Here is a 23489-nt window from a genome sequence, read left to right on the forward strand (position 1 = left end):
CTATATGGATGTAAAGCCGCCATGGCAGGCAGTATGACTGTGGTCGTCAAAATATGACATATTATTTAAATCAGGTTTTTGTGTTTAACCTTTCTTTTTTTTTTTACATACAGTTGTATGTACATACATGTTTGCCATATTCTTTTTATACCAGTAACTTTTAAAAACAAAATGAGTAATCTTACAATTTTCACATTCGCCAAATGAGGCTATTGTAAACTCATACCTCCTGTTCTTTCAAGAGTTTTCAGCAGTTTCCTCATCATTGGAGGCAGAATTACAATGATTGGTAACATTGCATTTATACTGTCGACAACACAGGACCCATCCATAGCAGTAGGCGATGTCACAGCTGCCCCTCTTTTCAGTGACTTTTGCACATGCTCATTAGACGCATCAGTACAAAAAAAATGGTGCCGTTTTATAAGTTTTAATGATAGTTCTTTCAGAAGGCCCTTGACTGCCTTGGCAAGTGATCGGCACCTCGTGATTGCATGGTGGGTATCAGAAGTGACGGGTGGCATCTTAAAGACACTTAGATGCTGCTGTCATGCTGGACAGCGGCATTTAGAGGGTTAAACTGATGCACTCAGAACTATCTCCGACTGCATCAGTTACTGTTGAGTGCTTGCTCATGTTGAGTATTTGGTCAGTATTTTACCTCAGTATTTGCAGCCAAAACCAGGTATGGGTGATAAATGCAGAAGTGGGGACGTGTTTCCATTATACTTTTCCTCTGATCCACTCCTGACTCACAAATACTGAGGTTATAGATTTACCAAATACTTAGTCTGGGAATGTAGCCTAATACGTTCGGTAGCCACGCTGCTTGGAGTGGGCTTAAGGGGTTGTTCACGGCTTGGACAACACCTCATTCCACATCTTTGGCCCCATTAAAATAAGTTTATACCTTCCTCTGGTGCTTACATTCCTGGGGCTCCTGTAATGGTGTGACGTCAAAACCGGCAATGATTGGGCGCAGGGCTAACGTGATATCACAGGAGCCCCGGAAATGTGAACATCAGCATGGGAGGCGAGTATAAACCTATTTATTTTATTTTGCCCAACATGGAATGAGAAGTAGTGGTCTAAGTCATGGACAACCCCTTTAACTCCTGAGCCCATTACATACAGTGATAACGCATTTCCACCTTACATGTAAGGTGCTAAAAGATGTTACCACTTGATTTAGGATGAGAAGCCAAACCAGAAACTCCATTTGCAGACCTGTGTGGTTTGTTTTTATTTCTCTGCTTCGTGCTGTGCATAATGAGAAACTTTACCCCTTAGTCCACTGTCAAGATAATTCTCCTGCTTTGCACTGATGAGTTGCAAAAACACCAAGACACTTGTGCGCATGTACTTTTATAGGGGCTTTTTGATATCGCTAAATGTCCATTTTTGCAAGAAAATGTCAAACTATAATGCTCCCTCTTTGTTTAGTTTTCAGTCTAATGCTCCTGAATAGAGCATTGTACTTGGAACGGATTGTTCCGCTGCATTTGAGAACAAGCTTTGGCTTCTTAGATCTTCAGCCTGCCTATTGGGCTGCATTCACACATGCGTGTGTTCATTTTTTTTAATATATATATATAATATATATATTTATTTTATTTTTTTTAAATGGACAGCACATGGACTTATAAAGTTTCATAGATCCATACTTCTATCCGTTTTAAAAATTGATCCATGTATCTGATCGGAGACCAGGAGCATATCCTATCCTCATCCATTTTGTGACTCTGTATTAAAGTCTATGGAGATCCCTATACCAGGTGAAACGCACAATATATCTTTCATACTTCAGAGATACATCAGTTTTTAGCTGCTCCATTACATGACATCTAGTGGAAGATGCTTCAGAAAAACAGCAACAGTATTTTGACTTAAGCCTTTTTTTGGGGTCTTTTTGTGGCACATTTGACACCAGCATTTGGGGTTTTTTTGGGTATGTATAATGGTGAGCGGTTTCCATCCTCTTTGTGGCTAAGAAACCTAAGGCTGTTAAAAGAAGCTAATAAAAGGTGACATATGTTAGGCAAGTCGTTTTACATTGCTGCGCATACGTTCACCTTCAGCACGGTTTCAGGCGGGTTATGACGCTTACCCACCTGGAAAAAGACGTGGTGTCAATGGATAAATAAAAGTTCAGACATTTTTCCTGCTTAAAGGAAACCAGTCACCAGAATTTTTGTATATAAGCTGAAACCAGTGCTATACTGGCACTATCTCGCTGATTCCATACATACCTGTAGTGCTCACCTTGAATGTTTAGGTTTTGAAATCCAAAATAGTAAAGTTTATAAAATTAGCTGCTTGTTGTGTTAGCAGCAAAGGAGCGGATAATATATTCAGAATTATCCCCTCCCTCTGCTAGAATTAGCATAAGTATTATACAAACAATTCACTTTGTCTCTTGCAGGACGTGTGAGATCATACCCATGTGACCAAGTTTCCAGCTTTGTTGTCTGAGACCCCTCCCCTTCTGGTCACATGGGTATGACCTTACACAGGTCCTGCTTAAGACAAAATGAATCATTTGTATAATACTTATGCTAATTCTAGCAGAGGGAGGGGATAACTATGAATATATTATCTGATCCTCAGCTGCTGTCACTCAACAAGCAGCTAATTTTATAAACTTTTTTTGGATTTCAAAACCTAAACATCCGAGCTGACCACTACAGGTACTGTATTTTTCGGACTATAAGACACACTTTTTTTTCCTCCAAATGTTGGGGGAAAGTGGGGGGTGCGTCTTATAGTATGAATGTGGCTGTGGGAAATGAGGGTGCTGTGGTGGAGCGGGTCATCGAGGGGCATGAGCAGGCTGTAGCAGCCTGCCGTGACCACGTGGGCCCGCTCATTTCATATGCACGCCCATCCTCCCGCCCATCATCCCTCAGCGCTGAAGCCGGCGCTGACAGGTGGGCGGGATGATGAGAGGAGGGTGCGCGCGTAATTAGCAGCTGGCCTGTGTGATCACCCCTGGCAACTACAGCCTGGAGTGATCATGTGTGGCTGCATTCACTGCCCCCCCCGTGCATAATCATCAGCGTGGGGTGCAGTGAATCGATATACTCACCCGTCACCGTTCCCCTGCAGCATCGCGATCTCCTCCCGTCTGCCGGCCAGCTGATCTGTGTAGAGAAGGTGAGCAGAGCGATGACGTCATTCCTGTGCGCACCGCTAGTCTCCACACAGGTCAGCTGACAGGCAATGCAGGAGGAGATAGCAATGCTGTAGGGGAACAGAGACTGCTCCACACTACAGCGGCGCTGCTGCCGGCACAGACAGGAGGAGTGATGCTGCATGGAGCGAGGAAAAGTGAGTATAAATGGTTGGTTTTTTTGTGTGCCACATGTAGCCGGTCATACAGCAGGATGGATGGGGGGTATGTAGCAGGATGGATGGGGGTATATAGCAGGATAAGGGCATATACAAGGATGGCGCTATGTAGCAGGATGGGGGCTATACCATGATGACGGTATATAGCAGGATGGAAATACAGGTAGTCCTCGACTTACGACGTTGATCTGTTCTTACGCGGCGTCGTAAACCGAATTTCGATGTAAGTCGGATCATACGTTCATACAGTACTGTACCATAATAACAGTACAGTACTGCCAACACTTAGCTTGGGAGGCAGCTGCAGAAGGTGCTGGAGATACTGGGGCCGGTATCAGATGAGTCTGGCTTACGTTTGGGAGCCATAATGAAGGGTGTTATGGCGTGCAGAAGACTCGTTTTCCTCTGTTCAGCACTGGACTAGAGCGTCGTATAAAGCATCGTAACCACGAAACGATGTAACTCGAGACCGTTGTAACCCGAGGACTACCTGTGTATATACCAGGATGGGGTACATATATACAAGGATGGGGATCATATACAAGGCAGGAGGATCATTACCAGGATGGGGTACCTTTTTAGTAGAGCATTTGGAGACATTACCAACAATCAGTGTCAGCAGCAGATCCTCGCCCCATAAGTGTGTCATGACCACATTTTTTGCTTAAAATTTTATTTTCCTATTTTCATCCTCTAAAACCAGGGTGCGTCTTATGGCCCGGTGCGTCTTATAGTCCGAAAAATACGGTATGTAGAGAATCAGCCTGATAGTGCTAGTATAGCACTGGCTTTAGCTTATATACAAATATCCTGGTAATTGGTTCCCTTGAAGTTTTTATAAATGATAACTTAATGGAGGCACAAAGGATGAGATGGGGTAAAAAAATGCTCTTTTTTTTTTACACAGAAGTGTGAATGTAGCCTTATTGTGTGAATTGTGGCAGATTTGCACTGCTGTTTTCAGTGAAGTGACTGTCTAAAATCTGGTGTGGACTTAAAGCATTTTTTGCCTCAAATCTGAAGAAAATGCTGTATAAAATGCTTAGTCATTACCTAGGAGCATGTACGTGGGCACAAACTCGCCTCCATAATGTGTCAAGTCTTCTCTGACACCAGAGTGAGAACGCATTACTAAGTGTTTGCCCTCATTTTGATTACGCAAATCAAATTCAACCCGTGCCATCTTTCCTGGTTACTGCCAATTTTCATCAAACCAAAATGCATAATGTTCTAGAACTTATTCCAATGCCATAGTCAAGTTTCCTGAATATACCGTAACTGTTGGAAACCAGTGGGAGACAAACTTTCTATACTGTGTGCTGTTAGCCGCATGGTTTTTGAGTATGGAAAAGTGTTTGCCTGGACCCTCACAGATGGTGGTGTACTTACAGTTATGCATTAAACAGATGAAGCATTCAGTCATCCACTACCCAAAACTGAGACACGGGGTCTTCTGGGTTTGGATGGGGGTATTTGGCATCTTCCACATCGGAAGGAGAATGTTGAGACGTCACTTCACCACATACCTGCTGGGACAGGAGGACGATTCTTCTAAACCTGTAACGCAATCGGCATCGCTCTCCTATCATGCAGAAGTGAGTTGCTCCAGACAACCTCATCAAATCCCAGAAGACCTCTGTCAGTTTTTGGGCAGTGGTTACCCGTTCACTTGTCATGTTTAAAAAGGTAAACTGGCAAGTATGAAAGCTAAAACAGTTTTTCCGTATTCTGCTATATCAGATATTACTGGAACCCAGAAGTGATACCTTGTTGTGTATTACAGCTACACTGTAGATTGGAAGGCTGAATCTCCCGATAGGGCCTCATTGTTTTCAGTGGGTGTCTGTTCCCAGGGGTCAGAGTGAAGGGGCCATAGTGCTTTATAGACCCTTTTAATCAACTTGCCAGGGCTTGTATCCCAATGATCAGACATTAATGGCCTAGCCTAATGTTAGACCATCAATCTTCAAGTTTTGGGATAAACAAGTTTGGGGTTTTTTGCCATTTAAGGGGCAACCTGTCAACTTGAGTGAACGGCCAGAGGCAAGTGATGGAGTCTGAGGAGCTGTGTTTTTTTTTTTTTCTTTTGGTAAAAATGAGTGAGTAACTTTTATATTCTATTTAAGCCTCTGTTCAGTCTGGGGTTAGTAGTCCAGGGGGCGGTCCTATTCAGTGATTTACTGCTGCCCACTTATACTCAGACTGTTAATCAGTAGTAGATACCACCCGCTGAACTATTAAGTTTAAAAACCTCAAAGTGGCCAACTTATACTTAATCGTTCCCGACAATACTATATTTGTGTTTGTGACTTGCTTTGTGACATACAGCATCTTCACATTGACTCCTTCACTATTAGGATATAATGATAGTTGTTTTTTTCCTTTTGGTGCAGTGAAGTATAAACAAGCTGTATATTGCTGTGCTGCTGGAGTAGAAAGATCAATTGCTGGATTTAATAATGATCCCTGCACACAAGGACATCCACTCTCCTCATATATTATTCATCACTGGACATTATTAGCTTGACAAGTGCTGTGTTATGGACATTTTCTATTCCACGACTAGATAAAGTGATGCCTGAAGGAAGCTTCCAGATCAGCTTTATGATCAAGCAAAATGTTTGGTGTATTTTGGGCTTGTTCCACTGCCCAGTGAGGAGTGCCGTCCTCTTTTATTTAATGCCCATAAGCTCACGATCTAGGAAAGGAGCTGATCGGCCCTCTTCATGGGAACAATATGCTGTACTAATCTTATACTTAACAAATAAAGGTTATTTACTAATGAAAAGTTATACATTCCCAACATACTTTTATATCGACTCCACTTTTTAAAATTGACATCCCTGCTTTGTCGTCTGTCTGATAGATAAATTGGGCACCTATGTGGTCATCAGATGAGCAGTACTGGAAGTGATAGGAGTTATACGATTTCTTTAAACCCATTTTCCCACTTTTGGAAACTGCAATTTCTACTTTCCATGTTTTCAACAGAAGTCTTGAACAAAGTGCATTATTTTTAAATGTCTGCCTTTTTTTAAAAAAAACTTTTTTTGGTGCGGATTTAACACCGCAATTTTTAATGAATTTTATTTGTGGATAAACGGTATATTCAGCTTTACATGTATTTTTTTTTTTCTGGTTCTCCATAGAAGTCTATGGAGAAGAACACAATTTATGTCTTTAAACTCACATTGTGCATACGTTTTCTTAAAACCACATCCAATCTGCTTTTAACTGTTGGGGCATATTCCTAAGTGGGCTAAACAATTTTTTTTCCCACTAAACCAAACACAATAGCAATCTGCCCAGTTTTTTTTTTTAATTTTTATTTTATTTTTTTTCACATTCGGATTGTTTTTTATGCAGCGTTTTAACTCAACGTTTACTTTACAATCTTCATGATTCAGCACAAGACACATGAATTTCACATGCCTTTTTTTTTTTTTCTTTTCAGATTTTTCCATAAACGTTTTTAAGGGAAAAAACTGTCCAGCAGCTTCTTTTGAATGTATTCTCACAAAATAACATTAACTTTGACTGAACTGTTAAACAGCAGATTTTTCACAGAACAACGCAGCATTTGTTAGTCTGGATTATGGTCTCCAAGTCCTGAATAGTGTTCTCCTTAGATTTATTGTTTTTGTCATTCTATGTAAAAATACATCATTAAAGAGGTTGGCCACTACTTTTAGTTTGATGGCCTAGCCTTAGGATAGGTCATCAATGTCTGATCGGCCGGGGTCTGACACCCTCACCGGTCAGTGGATCTCGGTGCCAGTGGCGGCAGCTGGAAATGCTCCGTTTCGGGTCTGCCCTGTCTTTTGATAGTGATTGCAGCCGGGTACTGCACATCTACCTCCCATTCAAGTCAATATTAGGCGGATTAAGGCTGATCAAGACATGTTTATGTCTACTGTGGATCATATAAGCATCCTGTATATTATTCATGTCTACCTGCCTTGTTATTGTTTGGTTATAATGCCTGTTAAATTTCAATAAAAACTTTATGAATAATAGGAGGCGGATGTGCAGTACTCGGCCGCTGTCAGTTGACTGGGCAGCTCCAGAACAGGGCATCACCAGCTACTGGCACAGAGAACAGCTCATCAGTAGGGGTGCTGGGTGTCGGGGCCCAGCTAATCAGACATTGGTGGCCTATCCTATGGATAGGCCACTAGTGTTAAATTAGTGGCCAGCCTTTTGGGGAAATTTTAAAAAAATTGATTACTCAGACACAAATATTAACGAAACTGCTGGTAATGATCCTTTACCTGTCACTGAGAAAAGTAAAGGAGCTCTCTGCTGCGAGGACAGCGCCCTGTATCTCAGCTGCCCGGTTCCTGGTGAGTATGCTTGGTCAGGGAGACGGGTTCCTGACATACACACTGTCCCATATAGGTGCTCGGAGTCGGAGTAGCGGCAGTCACGTGCTTTCTTGTTTCTCTTTGAAGTCCTATGACAGCTGTTAATAAGCATGTGATTGCCATTGATTACAGTGTGAGGCTTTGATTGGCTGTTGGCTATAGAGATTGCATTGTTAAACTTATTATTCTCTGTTGCTAGCTGTTTGACAGTCTCTGTAGAGGAACATTGCATAAAAGCAGGATTTCTATGGCAACTCCCGTGTAAAATGTTATTATATCAATGCTATTCCAGCGCTTTGCTTTATTCTCACCTCCACTCCTTCACCACCTCAATGGAAACATTTGCATTTACATGGATTCCTCTGTAAAGTGGGCTTCTCTTGCATATATCGGCCATATATTCATGAATGCATTAAAAGAGAGAGCCTACAGAACCGTCCTACCGGGTCATGTAATCACCCAGCCCAGTCCACTGGCAGGATAGATTGCACTCTCCACATACTGGTCAGTAGGAAGGAAGTGTATATCTGCTTTGTAGAAATCCCATCATCTGTGTAACTTAAGACCGTAACTTATGGCTTTTTTATGGTTATTGATCTTGTGTACTAAAACAGGAGGACGGCCTAGATGTTCTGATAAGATGTTGAATAGTTTATGAATACGATCTAATAGCCCGGCTTTATATTTTATGTACATTGCCGTTAACGTTGATATTTTTTTTTTCTCTTGCGAACTTCATTTTCTTTTATTTACTTAGAGCAAAGTCGAAGAGATGACCTGGAGGCATTGGGACATATGTTTATGTATTTTTTACGAGGAAGCCTTCCATGGCAAGGCCTCAAGGTAAGATCTTTTTGAAGCCCCTATATTTTATTAAATGCTTTTGAGAAATTGTTTAAAAAAATCCACAGCAGATACATCCAGTGTAGATACTTGCTAAATAGAAATTCTGCAGTTGCGTGAGTTTTGCTGCAGAATTAGGCTATGTGCCCAAATTTGCGGAACTTATCGTAATTTGTTTTGCGGAAATTCTGCGGATTTTTCAAAAATTCGCAGTACAGCGAGTCCCCAGCTATTTCTATGGCATTTTGGAACTTCTGTGCTCATGCTGCGCTTTTTTCCGCAGCAAAAAATAATGCGGATTTCCCTGCAGAAAAATCTGCAGCATGTGAATTATTCCTGCGGATTTCTCCGCAAGGTCCCATACTTACCTTCCTTGATAGAAGACACCGGAGTCACTTCCTCCACTGCAGAGGAGCACAGTGGAGCCAAGAGCAGGAAGGAGGAGGTGGGAGGGGCCTGCACGAACTCCGGTCATGTGACAGCCAGAGCTAGTTCAGGCCCGCCCACCTTCTCCTGCACAGTGCAGACTGACAGCCGGAAAGTGAAGTGCTGCGTGATGGAGGCAAGTATGAACTCCCCCATCACTCCAGCCTTGTTCTGCATTGAGAATGCAGTGCCGAAGCCATGGTACTGTATCCTCAATACAGGACACCACAGCATATCTGCAGGACATTCCGCAATACATCCGCAGCATGTAAACAAAGTTGTGCTGCGGATTTCTGGGAGCTCCTGTGGATATATCCGCAGGACACTTTCCCTGTGGGCACATAGCCTTACTGTGGTCAGATATAGACCGACTGCAGGCTTCAGATCTGCAGAGGATGAAATTTAATAGTCTCCTCGCAATGGTGATCTGGAAAATCTACTGCGTATTTTACCCATGTGAACATACTCTGAGGAAAAGTGCACAAATCTTATCGAATAAGGTGACGTATTTACTACAATAAATTGCCTACAAATCTGTTACATATTGGGTTTTTGTTTCCATACACAGAGAAAAGGTTATGCATAAACTCACAAGGCTGACATAATAAAGTTAAAAAAAAAAATATATACCATACATATAATGTGTGTATATATGTATGTATGTGTGTGTCCGTCCGTCCAGTAGCCGCATCCAGGGCCATGTAGAGAAATTATACATTACACAATGGTTTCCACCCGTGTAATGTTTTGGCCTTGAAATTTGTCTGGTGGTTGCCTCCATTTTTTTTTTTTTTATTTTTTTTTTTTTTTTTTTTGTGGCTGGCAGATTTCTTCTTAATGTCAAGTACCCTTTTAAAGGGAACCTGTCACATCCATGAACTCTAATCCCATGTGTCCGGGAGTGAATGAATAGAGGTGGTGTGTGTGTGTGTGTGTGATGTAATCGTTCTCTGCCCCCCCTTGATGATTTTAGCAAGCAGCTACTGGGAGGAAGCAAGTTAATTTTCTACCTGTAGCTGCTCCAGTACGACAGGCAAGCATGATTTTAACACTAATCTATTTGCTATATACTCTGTGCAGGTAAATGGGTTTTTATGGACAAGACAGCTTTGTGGTCAGATCTATTACAATAAATAACACCACGCTCTCGCCAGTACCCAAAGTTCGCTGCCTCGGAGTGACCTTTGACTCTGCCTTATCCTTCATACCACACATCCAATCCCTCACCACCTCCTGCCGTCTTCAACTCAAAAATATTTCCAGAATCCGCCCTTTCCTCAATTTGCAATCTACTAAAATGCTAGTGCATGCCCTCATAATCTCCCGCCTCGACTACTGTAACATCCTCCTCTGTGGCCTCCCTGCCAACACGCTCGCCCCTCTCCAGTCCATCCTTAACTCTGCTGCCCGACTTATCCACCTCTCTTCTCAATACCACCCCGCTTCTCCCCTCTGCATGTCCCTCCACTGGCTTCCAATCCTCCACCGTATCCAATTCAAACTTCTAACACTGACCTACAAAGCTGTGCATAATCTTTCCCCTCTGTACATCTCCGAACTACTCTCCCACTACACTCCAACACGTCACCTCCGGTCCTCCCAAGATCTCCTCCTCTCCTCCTCTCTCATTCGCTCCTCACGCAACCGACTCCAAGACTTCTCCCGAGCATCCCCAGTCTCCTGGAACTCGCTGCCTCAACACGTCAGACTATCCCCTACCCTTGCAAACTTCAAACGCAACCTGAAAACGCACCTGTTCAGAAATGCCTACAATCTACAATGAACTCGCTGCCGCCCAACCACCGTGCGGAGCTGCCGCCCGACCACCGTGTGGAGCTGCCGCCCGACCACCGTGCGGAGCTGCCGCCCGACCACCGTGCGGAGCTGCCGCCCGACCACCGTGCGGAGCTGCCGCCCGACCACCGTGCGGAGCTGCCGCCCGACCACCGTGCGGAGCTGCCGCCCGACCACCGTGCGGAGCTGCCGCCCGACCACCGTGCGGAGCTGCCGCCCGACCACCGTGCGGAGCTGCCGCCCGACCACCGTGCGGAGCTGCCGCCCGACCACCGTGCGGAGCTGCCGCCCGACCACCGTGCGGAGCTGCCGCCCGACCACCGTGCGGAGCTGCCGCCCGACCACCGTGCGGAGCTGCCGCCCGACCACCGTGCGGAGCTGCCGCCCGACCACCGTGCGGAGCTGCCGCCCGACCACCGTGCGGAGCTGCCGCCCGACCACCGTGCGGAGCTGCCGCCCGACCACCGTGCGGAGCTGCCGCCCGACTACCGTGCGGAGCCGCTGCCTGACCTACACCCCACCTATTGTCTCCTCCCCATAATCCTATAGAATGTAAGCCCGCAAGGGTAGGGCCCTCTTCCCTCTGTACTAGTCTGTCTACTGTAACTTGTATACGTATTTTGTATGTAACCCCCCTTCTCATGTACAGCACCATGGAATTAATGGTGCTCTATAAATAAATAATAATAATAATAATAATATTGTCACACCTCATAATTGTCATTTCTTTTGCTAGAAAGTTCATGGGGTTTTTTTTGTTTTTTTTTTTTTAATAAAGAGAATCAGTCACCAGGTTTATCCTATCCCATTTGAGGCCACTATAATATATGGACAGGAACCCTGGTTCTAGTGCTGGGTCACTTAATAGGCTTCTTTCTGTAATTTTGATAAAACGTTTTATCTGTTGCGGCTTTGCTAGTTCTCTCATTGATGAGCTGTTACTATGTAGTGTTCGTTCTTCATGAATTTCAGCTATCTCACCTTCCACCAACCACTCCTGGGCAATTTTATGCCTTCAGAGTGTAGGAAGAAAACTGTCAATCATTGTTGCACTCACCCAGCCACATTAAGGAGAGGACTAGCCGAGATGCAGAAAATACATAAGTTTATCAGAACTTCAGCAGAAGGGACCAAGTGCTGAATTCAGGGTCTCTGCCACCAGAATTATGCTTCCCAATCTGGAGACCGCATTAAATAGGATCAGATTCCCTTTAATTTATCTGTGATTGATTATTGAGAATCTAGAAACCACTCTCTGCATTCTTCAGTCCTCAGTGACCTCTAACGTATTTTCACTTGACAGGTGCTATAGCATGATAACATTATGAATGTGGCAGGTTCTACATGTTTAAATGTCAGCTTATGGCAACACTCCAGAGTCTATTCATGTAGTCAAAGGAGACCGGAATTGTTCCCCGTGTTCTTAGAAATGTAGAGTCACAGACTAAAATAAAGTGGCCCTGCAGTCATCTGATCAATATTTTTGTTGTATTTTTATTTATTTTAATTTTAGGATTTTTTTTTAATAAATAATAATAATATAGATCCTATTATATATTTGTACTCAGCAGTTTTTTACAGGAAACTTCTTGACCTGTTCTTTACATAGGGAAATAGTGCTAGGACTGTATAGGTACTTCTACAATAATTAAAAAAAATATACATTTTTTTTTTTATTAATTTTTTAATTTATTTATTTTTTTTTAGATTCATTATGTTGCTCGTTTTAAAATCTGTCGTAAAAGCCATTTGTAAATTCTGCTGGGAGTGCTCTTGGGGGGTGCTGTGTCAATGCAATTGAAAGAAACAGCACTTGTATGTAGCTTTTACACCAGGAATCTCATGGCTGGCATATTGTATCTCCACAAAAAAATTTATTTGGAGGACAAGCGCCTACTTATGTAAATGTGTGCTGACAGGTTCCCTTTAATGTGTCTTATTAGACTACCTGACATCATATTTAAAAATTGTATTTTATTTTTTTAAAGGTAATCTTTTAGCAGGTTTTTTTGTTTTTATAATCTGAGAGCAGCATAATATAGGGTAAGAAAGCCTGATTCCAGTCCTGTGTCACTTACTGGACAACTTGGTGCAGTTCTCATAAAATCACTGTTTTGTGTGATGTAGATGTAGCAGAGCTAGACTTCTGGCCTGTGTATAACCCCACCCACACCCCTGATTGGCAGCTTCCGGTGTACACTGTGCATTGTCAGCAAGATGCTAATCAGTGGTGGGGGCAGAGTTACACAGATTAGCTGGACTGCTTTGCACTTGGAATGCAATCCTGCAGTGATAATGTATTGAAACTACTGCACACAGCCTAATAAGTGATAAATCCCTGCAGCCAGGCACTTGCGTCCTCTCCATACTGGTGTTCTTCTTCCAGATTAAGAAGCAAAAACTGTGTGTGTGTGTGTGTGTGTGTGTGTGTGTTGCCTATGCATCTGAGCTTTTCTTTTGTCATTGTAAATAAGCACTTGAACCTTGCCTCTCCCCCCATCTCATTGTAGATTGTAAGCTCTCACGAGCAGGGTTGTATTTTTTTGTATTTTGTATACACTGTATTTTGTATACACTATTTTTTTTTCCCCTCTAAATATTGTATTTCTATAACTGTTACTTGTTTGTATATGATCCTCCTGAATTGTAAAGCGCTACGGAATATGTTGGCGCTATAGAAATAAAGATTATTATTATTATTATTATTATTTGTGTGTAATACTTTTTTGCATTGCTTTACTATATGCAGGCGGATACGCTTAAGGAGCGCTACCAGAAGATTGGAGACACAAAACGTAACACTCCGGTAGAAGTCCTCTGTGAGAATTTCCCAGGTAGGGGCATGTGATAATGATAAAGCATGGCGTCTGAAATACAACTTTTCTGAGCAGGTTAAAGAAATGACCTCAAATTAGAGGATTCATTGTGCCCAGAAAGGGTTTGTTTTTTGTTTTTTTGTTTTTTTTTTTTTTTGCTGTAAGAAAAATGGTACAAAGCTAACAAGTGTTTTCTACCTAAACTATACACTCAAACATCAATGTAAAGCTATTTTCACATGTTTTTCATCTGATTGTTTTTTCCCACCCATGTTTTGTATATAAATTTGCAAATGTTTTTGATCGACTTTCTGCATGTTCATGCTCCCCTTTCATTAGCGTGCTTTTTTTTTTTCTAAATAAATATTTAAAAATTTGAAAGACCATTTACAGTTTCAGATGTTAAAGAATTGCAATGGATTTGTAACATAGATGCCAAGCTGATTGCCTGCATGAGATCCATTTTTTTTTTCTTTACTGCACACCCATAGACTAAAATGGGCGAGTATGACCGGAGACAGGGAAGAAACTAGTGCATGTTTCAATTTTATTTTATTTTTTTTATTAATTTTATATCTACAGAATCGGTCAGAGAAAAGAAAAAAAAATCCCCATTTATCTTAATAGCCCAATTGAATAGTATTGATCCCTGGGCTGTCCTTTTTTCCATTGACACCACTAGGACCAAAAGTATGCTTGGGTGAACCTACCATCAAAATGAATTCTGCCTACAAATATTGCCTATGATCAAGGCTATAGGTTCAGCATAAAGCTTTAACATATTTCCCAGTGTATAGTTGAGCTTAGGAAAAAAATATGTGAACGGAGCTCACGAATTATCTCTTTTTAGGCCCGTTTGACACATGCGACTTTTGCTGGATCCGGCACACTCCAGTACAGTGTAATACAGTACAATGGCATCGTGGCAACCTCCGGTCACATGCTATCATGTGATTGGAGCTTGCCGCGATGCCATTGTACAGTATAACACTGTACTTGAGTGTGCCGGATCCGGCAAAATGCCGGATCTGTGAAAGGGGCCTTACAATGTAAGGCTTTTGAACCTTGTTTTGACGGACTGTAGACTTACATTGTAAAAGCCACTTCCTTGGTCATGAGGAGCAGTGTGTCACCTGGAGAGTTTAAAGAACAATGACGTAACTGAGAAGAGGAGCAGAACAGCGCTGGATTCAGGAGACTGCGGTTAGTATATTCACACGATGAGAGTACACTACATACACGCATACACAGATTTAGTATAAGAAATAATGGGAGGGCTTTTTAATGGCTGTGTTAGCTTTGAAGACTGCATTTTTTTTGTTTTTTGGATAGCGCACCTTGTAATTGATATTTTTTCTCCCTTCAGAGGAGATGGCGACTTACTTAAGATACGTAAGAAGATTGGATTTCTTTGAGAAGCCAGATTATGATTACTTGCGGACACTATTTTCTGAACTATTCGAACGGAAAGGATACACTTTTGATTATGTTTACGACTGGGTTGGCAGGCCAATTGTGAGTAACTTCTCCTGTTATGACTTCACTAGTATTTGTAACTGAGAAGACTCTCAAAAACCGGCCTCATTCTTGACACAGAAAAAGACTTTTCTAAAGTTGCCCATACAACTTAAAAAAAAAAAACAAAACACAACACTACATCAATATCTCTTTTCTTAGTTCATGATTTTTTTTTTTCTTCTAAATTTGTAAATTAAAAATTTCTACAATCCAACAATAGCGATCACTTCACACCACAGTGCAGGATCAATAAGCAGAAACGTTTCCGTATTGATCCTGCACTGGTGTGAGGTGACCGTTAATGTTGGATTCAAGACATTTTGAAAAAATAAATATATATACTGTGTATGTATGTATGTATATATGTATGTGTGTGTGTGTGTGTATATATGTATGTGTGTGTGTGTGTGTGTATATGTGTGTGTATGTGTGTGTGTATATATATATATATATATATATATATATATATATATATATATATATATATATATATATATATATATATATATATTGTGTGTATATATTGTGAGGTAGCAGCGTTGCTTGGGCAAAAACGTGAGGCAGCAGCGTGTTCACACCAACAGTCTATTTATTGTTGCAGCATAAATAGATCCAATTTCCCACTGTCAAAGTCTCTTCCGGATCACAGCCGGTGCATATAGATAAATTCTTTGCATCAAAAAGTCTTGTTACCTTAGGACCCCGTTAACCGCAGGGATCTGTGTAAGGTTCTCCTAGGCTCACACTCTTGGCCTGTGTTCACTCCACACAGAGCCAGCCCAGCTCACACAGCATGTGTTAGCTTCACCAAGCCTGGCTCTCAACTGAGACACACCCTGCTGTGCTCTGCATGATTTAAACGAAAATGCCGGACATGAGGATTGCTACAAAACCTGGACTGGGAGGAGGGATCTGTCTCCCTGTTACCCTTTGTGCTATACTCCCAGTAATAGCCATAGCAAACTCAGAGGGTTTCCAGACACATTCTTGGGGACACATAGCGGTCTTTAAATATTACCCCTGTCACTGCCTCACATATCCCCCCCCTCAGTTCAAACGGGCGGGGTTGAACTTTTGCCAACATACAGGGACCTCTGGACAGGGCATCCGCATTGCCCTGCAACCTACCAGCCCGGTGTTCCACAGAAAAGTGAAAGTTCTGCAAGGAGAGAAACCACCTGGTGACTCTAGCATTTCTCTCCTTAGCATTCCTCATCCAGACCAAAGGGGAGTGGTCTGTCACCAGGCGAAAGTGTCGCCCCAGCAGGTAGTAGCGGAGGGATTCCAGAGCCCATTTTATGGCCAGGCACTCCTTCTCCACTATGCTATAGTTCTTCTCTGCCGGGGTGAGTTTTCTACTCAAATAGGTGACCGGGTGCTCCTCTCCATCTACCTCCTGGGACAGAACTGCACCCAGACCCACCTCAGAGGCATCTGCCTGTACTATAAACTCCTTTTGAAAGTCAGGGTTGACAAGGACAAGCTGACCACATAGGACTACCTTTAGCACCTGAAAGGCTTCCTCTGCTTGTGTATTCCAGTGGACCATGACCGACTTCTTCCCTTTTAAAAGATCGGACAAAGGCGCCGACCTTCCAGCAAAATTGGGTATGAATCGTCGGTAATACCCCATTATACCCAGAAAGGCTCTTACCTGTTTTGTGGTAAGGGGACGAGGCCAGTTTTGAATGGCTTCGATTTTGTTTACTTGTGGCTTGATAACCCCTTGGCCTATCACATACCCCAAGTAACGGGCTTCTTTGAGACCCATAGCACATTTGCTTGGATTCGCCGTCAGACCAGCAGCTCTGAGCGAATCCACTACCGCTTGTACCTGAGATAAGTGGGTGCTCCAGTCACTGCTATATATGATGATGTCATCCAAATATGCGGAGGCATATGGTTGATGGGGTTCTAACACTATGTCCATTAATCTCTGAAACGTGGCCGGAGCCCCATGTAAACCAAATGGCAAGACGACATAGTGATAGAGCCCCCCTGGCGTGACAAAAGCGGTCTTTTCTTTTGCCGCCTCTGTCAGCGGCACCTGCCAGTAACCTTTAGTGAGATCGAGAGTCGTGAAGTACTGGGCCCGTCCCAGTCTCTCTATCAGCTCGTCGACCCTGGGCATGGGATACATATCAAATTTCGAAACCTCGTTTAACTTTCGGAAGTCATTACAGAATCTTAAAGAACCGTCTGGTTTCGGGATCAGTACAATGGGACTGGCCCATTCGCTCGTGGATTTTTCAATAACCCCTAGTTGGAGCATCTTTTTTTTTCCTCCTCCGCAATGGCTTGCCTACGAGCCTCTGGTACCCGGTATGGCCTCAGGCGTACCCTTACTTGAGGCTCGGTGACAATATCATGGTGGATTACGGTTGTTCGGCCTGGTAGGCTTGAGAACACATCCGTTTCTTTGTCGCTCCATTGGGAGACCCAGACAATTGGGTGTATAGTTTATGCCTCCGGAGGTCACACAAAGCATTACACTTAAAAGTGTAAACCCCTCCCCTCTGCCTATACACCCCCCGTGCATCACGGGCTCCTCAGTTTTATTGCTTTGTGGAAGGAGGCACACATCCACGCAAGCTCCACATTTTAGTCAGCAGCAGCTGCTGACTATATTGGATGGAAGAAAAGTGGGCCCATACAGGGCCCCCAGCATGCTCCCTTCTCACCCCACTCGGGTCGGCGGTGCTGTTAAGGTTGAGGTACCCATTGCGGGTACATAGGCAGGAGCCACATGCTGTTTTCCTTCCCCATCCCTTAGGGGCTCTGGGTGAAGTGGGATCCTGACCGGTCACCAGGCACTGGGACCGCGCTCCCTCCGCAGCCCCTGGGGGAATCTGCTGGACAGGAGACCGGGTATCATCAGGGACAAGGCCCTGCTACTCTGAGGTACTCTGTGTCCCCTTGGGGACGGCGCATAGAGCGCCTGTGTAATGGACACTGCAGCAGCTGCTGGGTGTGTTGGTGCGCCGGGACTACCGCGCTGGCCGCGCTTGTTTGCCGGCCGCGCTTATAACTTTAGTCCCCGGCTTTTGCGGCCTAGTGCCGCATATTCCCGCCCCCGGGCCTGCCAGTCAGGGGTAAGGGCGGGACGCTGCACTGGACGTCAGCGCTGAGGGCAGGAGCATACTTTGTATCCTCCTCCCCCCTCACTGAGCACCGTGGGGCACCAGATTCCCGCACTTTGACAGGCACGCCCACGGCTCCCTCCTCCTCTCTGAACGCCGGCAGCCATTGCTATCAGCACTTCAGACGCTGGAGAACTTCAGAGGGGAGACAACTGAGCTCCACAGCTCTGGGAGGCCCAGGCAGGGATCTGGTGGTCACACAACCGCTGACAGCGGTCGGTAAGCCGCACCTGTTACTAGGTGCTGGTCCCCCTGGGTGCCGAATTGTATATTTATATGCTTATAGTGTATACATTTACTCTGTACGGCCACACTGTTAGCGTTTGGCTATATACCCTCACTGATTATTCTAAGAGGAGAAACAGCATGTCGTCCGCAAAAAGCAAGGGTACCAGAGCACAGGCTTACTTTGCAACCTGTACCTCATGTGCGGCAATGCTTCCTGCAGGTTCCACCTACCCTCATTGTGTGCAATGCTCGGCCCCTGTGACACTCACTCAGCCGGAGTCTCAGCCACTGGTGGGACCCCCGGCCCAGGTGGAACCTCCGGCCCCCACTGTCCAGGTGACAGGGACAGAGTTTGCAGTATTTGCTGACAAACTTTCTGAGTCTATGGATAGATGGTCTGCTAAGATACTGGAAGCTTTGCAGTCCAGACCTGTAACACAGGCCCCGGGCACTGTTGATTCATTGCCCCCATGCCCCCCTCGGTCGGAGCAGCAAAGTGCTCCTGGGTCGACTCATAGGTCCCTTGGGGAGGACTCCGACACGGACCGCAGTCCCAGACCGACGAAGCGGGCTCGCTGGGAGATTCCCTCGACTTCATATCACTGTTCAGGTTCTCAGCATGAGGACTCTCTGGAAGATGAAGCAGATGCGGCAGATCAGGACTCTGATCCTGACGCCGCGCTCAACCTTGATACGCCTGAAGGGGACGCCATAGTAAACGACCTTATAGTGTCCATCAATCAGGTGTTAGATCTTTCTCCTCCACCCCTTCCGATTGAGGAGTCAGCTTCTCAGCAGGAGAAATTTCATTTTAGGTTTCCCAAACGTACACGGAATGCGTTTCTTGATCACTCCGACTTCAAAGACGCAGTCCAGAAGCACCGAGCTTTTCCGGATAAGCGCTTTACTAAGCGCCTTCATGACACACGTTATCCCTTCCCCCCTGACATAGTCAAGGGTTGGGCTCAGTGTCCCAAGGTGGATCCTCCAGTCTCTAGACTGGCGGCCAGATCCATAGTTGCAGTGGCAGATGGTGCATCACTCAAGGATGCCACTGACAGGCAGATAGAGCTCCTGATGAAATCCATCTATGAGGCTATCGGCGCGTCCTTTGCTCCGGCATTTGCAGCCGTATGGGCACTACAAGCTATCTCAGCTTGTCAGTCTGAGATTAATGCACTCACACGAGGCGCTACTCCGCAGGTTGTGTCATTAACCTCTCAGGCGTCGGCGTTTGCGTCCTACGCCATGAATGCTGTACTGGACTCTGCGAGCCGTACAGCGGTAGCATCCGCCAATTCAGTGGCAGTCCGCAGGGCCATGTGGCTACGTGAATGGAAGGCAGACTCTGCTTCCAAGAAGTTTTTAACCGGTTTGCCGTTTTCTGGCGACCGCCTGTTTGGCGAGCAATTGGATGAAATCATTAAACAATCCAAGGGTAAGGACTCGTCCTTACCCCAGTCCAAACCTAACAGACCTCAACAACGGAAGGTACAATCGAGGTTTCGGTCCTTTCGGCCCTCAGGCAGGTCTCAATTCTCCTCGTCCAACAGGCCTCAAAAGGGTCAGAGGAACGTCCTAAAAAGACCGCCGGAGGAACCGCTCCCAAAGCGGCCTCCTCATGACTTGCGGACTCCCCAAACCGCATCCTCGGTCGGTGGCAGGCTCTCCCGCTTTTGCGACGCCTGGTGCCCACATGTCCAAGACCGATGGGTGAGAGACATTCTGTCTCACGGTTACAGGATAGAGTTCAATTCTCGTCCTCCAATTCGTTTCTTCAGAACATCTCCGCCCCCCGAGCGAGCCGAGGCTCTCCTTCAGGCGGTGAACACTCGGAAGGCAGAAGGAGTAGTTATCCCCGTTCCCCTTCAGCAATGGGGTCACGGTTTTTACTCCAACTTGTTTGTCGTACCAAAAAAGGACGGATCTTTCCGTCCCGTCCTGGACCTCAAACTGCTCAACAAACACGTGAAAACCAGACGATTCCGGATGGAATCTCTCCGCTCCGTCATCGCCTCGATGTCCCAAGGAGACTTCCTAGCCTCAATCGACATCAGGGATGCTTATCTCCACGTGCCGATTGCACCAGAGCATCAGCGCTTCCTGCGTTTCGCCATCGGGGACGAACACCTTCAGTTCGTGGCACTGCCTTTCGGCCTGGCAACAGCCCCACGGGTCTTCACCAAGGTCATGGCAACAGTGGTTGCAGTCCTACACTCTCAGGGACACTCGGTGATCCCTTACTTGGACGATCTTCTTGTCAAGGCCCCCTCTCGGGTGGCATGCCAACACAGCCTGAACATTGCTCTGGAGACACTCCAGAGGTTCGGGTGGATCATCAGTTTCCCAAAGTCAAAACTGACACCAACACAATCGCTGACATATCTCGGGATGGAGTTTCATACTCTCCCAGCGATAGTGAAACTTCCGCTGGACAAACAGCGATCACTACAGACAGGGGTGCAATCTCTCCTCCGAGCCCAGTCGCACCCCTTGAGACGCCTCATGCACTTCCTAGGGAAGATGGTGGCAGCAATGGAGGCAGTTCCATTTGCACAGTTTCATCTGCGTCCTCTTCAATGGGACATTCTCCGCAAATGGGACAGGAAATCGACGTCCCTCGACAGGAACGTCTCCCTTTCTCGGGCAGCCAAGGCCTCCCTTCAGTGGTGGCTTCTTCCCACTTCTCTGTCGAAGGGGAAATCCTTCCTGCCCCCATCCTGGGCTGTGGTCACGACGGACGCGAGTCTGTCAGGGTGGGGAGCGGTCTTCCTCCACCACAGGGCTCAGGGTACCTGGACTCAGCCAGAGTCCTCCCTTCAGATCAATGTTCTGGAGATAAGGGCAGTGTATCTAGCCCTGAAGGCGTTCCAGCCGTGGCTGGAAGGCAGGCAGATCCGAATTCAGTCGGACAACGCCACGGCGGTGGCATACATCAACCACCAAGGCGGCACACGCAGTCGGCAAGCCTTCCAGGAAGTTCGGCGGTTTCTGCTGTGGGCGGAAGCCACAGCCTCCACCATATCCGCAGTTCACATCCCGGGCGTGGAAAACTGGGAAGCGGACTTTCTCAGTCGCCAGGGCATGGACGCAGGGGAATGGTCTCTTCACCCGGACGTGTTTCAAGAGATCTGTTGCCGCTGGGGGAAGCCGGACGTCGACCTAATGTCGTCCCGGCACAACAACAAGGTCCCGGCATTCATGGCACGGTCTCAAGATCACAGAGCTCTGGCGGCAGACGCCTTAGTTCAGGATTGGTCGCAGTTTCGACTGCCTTATGTCTTTCCTCCTCTGGCACTGCTGCCCAGAGTGTTACGCAAGATCAGGTCCGACTGCCGCCGCGCCATCCTCGTCGCCCCAGACTGGCCGAGGAGGTCGTGGTACCCGGATCTGTGGCATCTCACGGTGGGTCAACCATGGGCACTACCAGACCGACCAGACTTGCTGTCTCAAGGGCCATTTTTCCATCTGAATTCTGCGGCCCTCAACCTGACTGTGTGGCCATTGAGTCCTGGATCCTAGCGTCTTCAGGGTTATCTCAAGAGGTCATTGCCACTATGAGACAGGCCAGGAAACCAACGTCAGCCAAGATCTACCACAGGACGTGGAGGATCTTCTTATCCTGGTGCTCTGATCAGGGTTTTATTCCCTGGCCATTTGCCTTGCCCACTTTTCTGTCTTTCCTTCAATCCGGAATGGAAAAGGGGCTCTCTCTCGGCTCTCTTAAGGGACAAGTCTCGGCGCTCTCTGTATTTTTTCAGAAGCGTCTAGCAAGGCTTCCGCAAGTACGCACGTTCCTGCAGGGGGTTTGCCACATAGTCCCCCCTTACAAGCGCCCGCTAGAACCCTGGGATCTGAACAGGGTGCTAATGGTTCTTCAGAAACCACCTTTCGAGCCAATGAGAGATATTTCTCTTTCTCGCCTCTCGCAGAAGGTGGTCTTCCTAGTGGCAGTCACATCACTTCGCAGAGTGTCTGAGCTAGCTGCACTGTCATGCAAAGCCCCCTTCCTGGTGTTTCACCAGGACAAGGTGGTTCTGCGTCCGGTTCCGGAATTTCTCCCTAAGGTGGTATCCCCTTTTCATTTCAATCAGGATATCTCCTTACCTTCTTTTTGTCCTCATCCAGTTCACCAATGTGAAAAGGATTTGCACTTGTTAGATCTTGTGAGAGCACTCCGGCTCTACATTTCTCGTACGGCGCCCCTGCGCCGCTCGGATGCGCTCTTTGTCCTTGTCGCTGGCCAGCGTAAAGGGTCGCAGGCTTCCAAGTCAACCTTGGCTCGGTGGATCAAGGAACCAATTCTTGAAGCCTACCGTTCTTCTGGCCTTCCGGTTCCTTCAGGACTGAAAGCCCATTCTTCCAGAGCCGTGGGTGCGTCCTGGGCATTGCGGCACCAGGCTACGGCTCAGCAGATGTGTCAGGTGGCTACCTGGTCGAGTCTGCACACTTTCACGAAACACTATCAGGTGCATACCTACGCTTCGGCAGATGCCAGCTTAGGTAGGCGAGTCCTCCAGGCGGCGGTTGCCCACCTGTAGGAAGGGGCCGTCTTTCGGCTCTATTACCGGGGTATTCTTTTACCCACCCAGGGACTGCTTTTGGACGTCCCAATTGTCTGGGTCTCCCAATGGAGCGACAAAGAAGGGAATTTTGTTTACTTACCGTAAATTCCTTTTCTTCTAGCTCCTATTGGGAGACCCAGCACCCGCCCCTGTTCCCTTCGGGCTGTTGTTCTTTTGTGTACACATGTTGTTCATGTTGAATTGTTCTTTGGTTCATGGTTTAAGTTCTCCGAACATCCTTCGGATTGAATTTACCTTAGACCAATTTATAAGTTTCCTCCTTCCTGCTTTTGCACCAAAACTAAGGAGCCCGTGATGCACGGGGGGGTGTATAGGCAGAGGGGAGTGGTTTACACTTTTAAGTGTAATGCTTTGTGTGACCTCCGGAGGCATAAGCTATACACCCAATTGTCTGGGTCTCCCAATAGGAGCTAGAAGAAAAGGAAT

General features: G+C 45.9%; 1 protein-coding gene across 5 annotated transcripts in view; it reads left to right on the forward strand.

Annotated features, from left to right (window-relative positions):
* LOC142303845 (casein kinase I) overlaps positions 1-23489 on the forward strand; it is a 121774-nt gene that overhangs the window by 70233 nt on the left and 28052 nt on the right. For all 5 annotated transcript variants that reach the window (XM_075345634.1, XM_075345633.1, XM_075345635.1 and 2 more), the window contains exons 7-9: positions 8470-8555; positions 13525-13609; positions 14958-15106. In XM_075345634.1, the coding sequence (XP_075201749.1) occupies positions 8470-8555; positions 13525-13609; positions 14958-15106 (320 nt within the window). The remainder of the gene's footprint in view (positions 1-8469; positions 8556-13524; positions 13610-14957; positions 15107-23489) is intronic.

The sequence above is a fragment of the Anomaloglossus baeobatrachus genome, chromosome 4 (assembly GCF_048569485.1).
Source record: "Anomaloglossus baeobatrachus isolate aAnoBae1 chromosome 4, aAnoBae1.hap1, whole genome shotgun sequence".
In the NCBI taxonomy this organism is placed as follows: Eukaryota; Metazoa; Chordata; class Amphibia; order Anura; family Aromobatidae; genus Anomaloglossus; species Anomaloglossus baeobatrachus.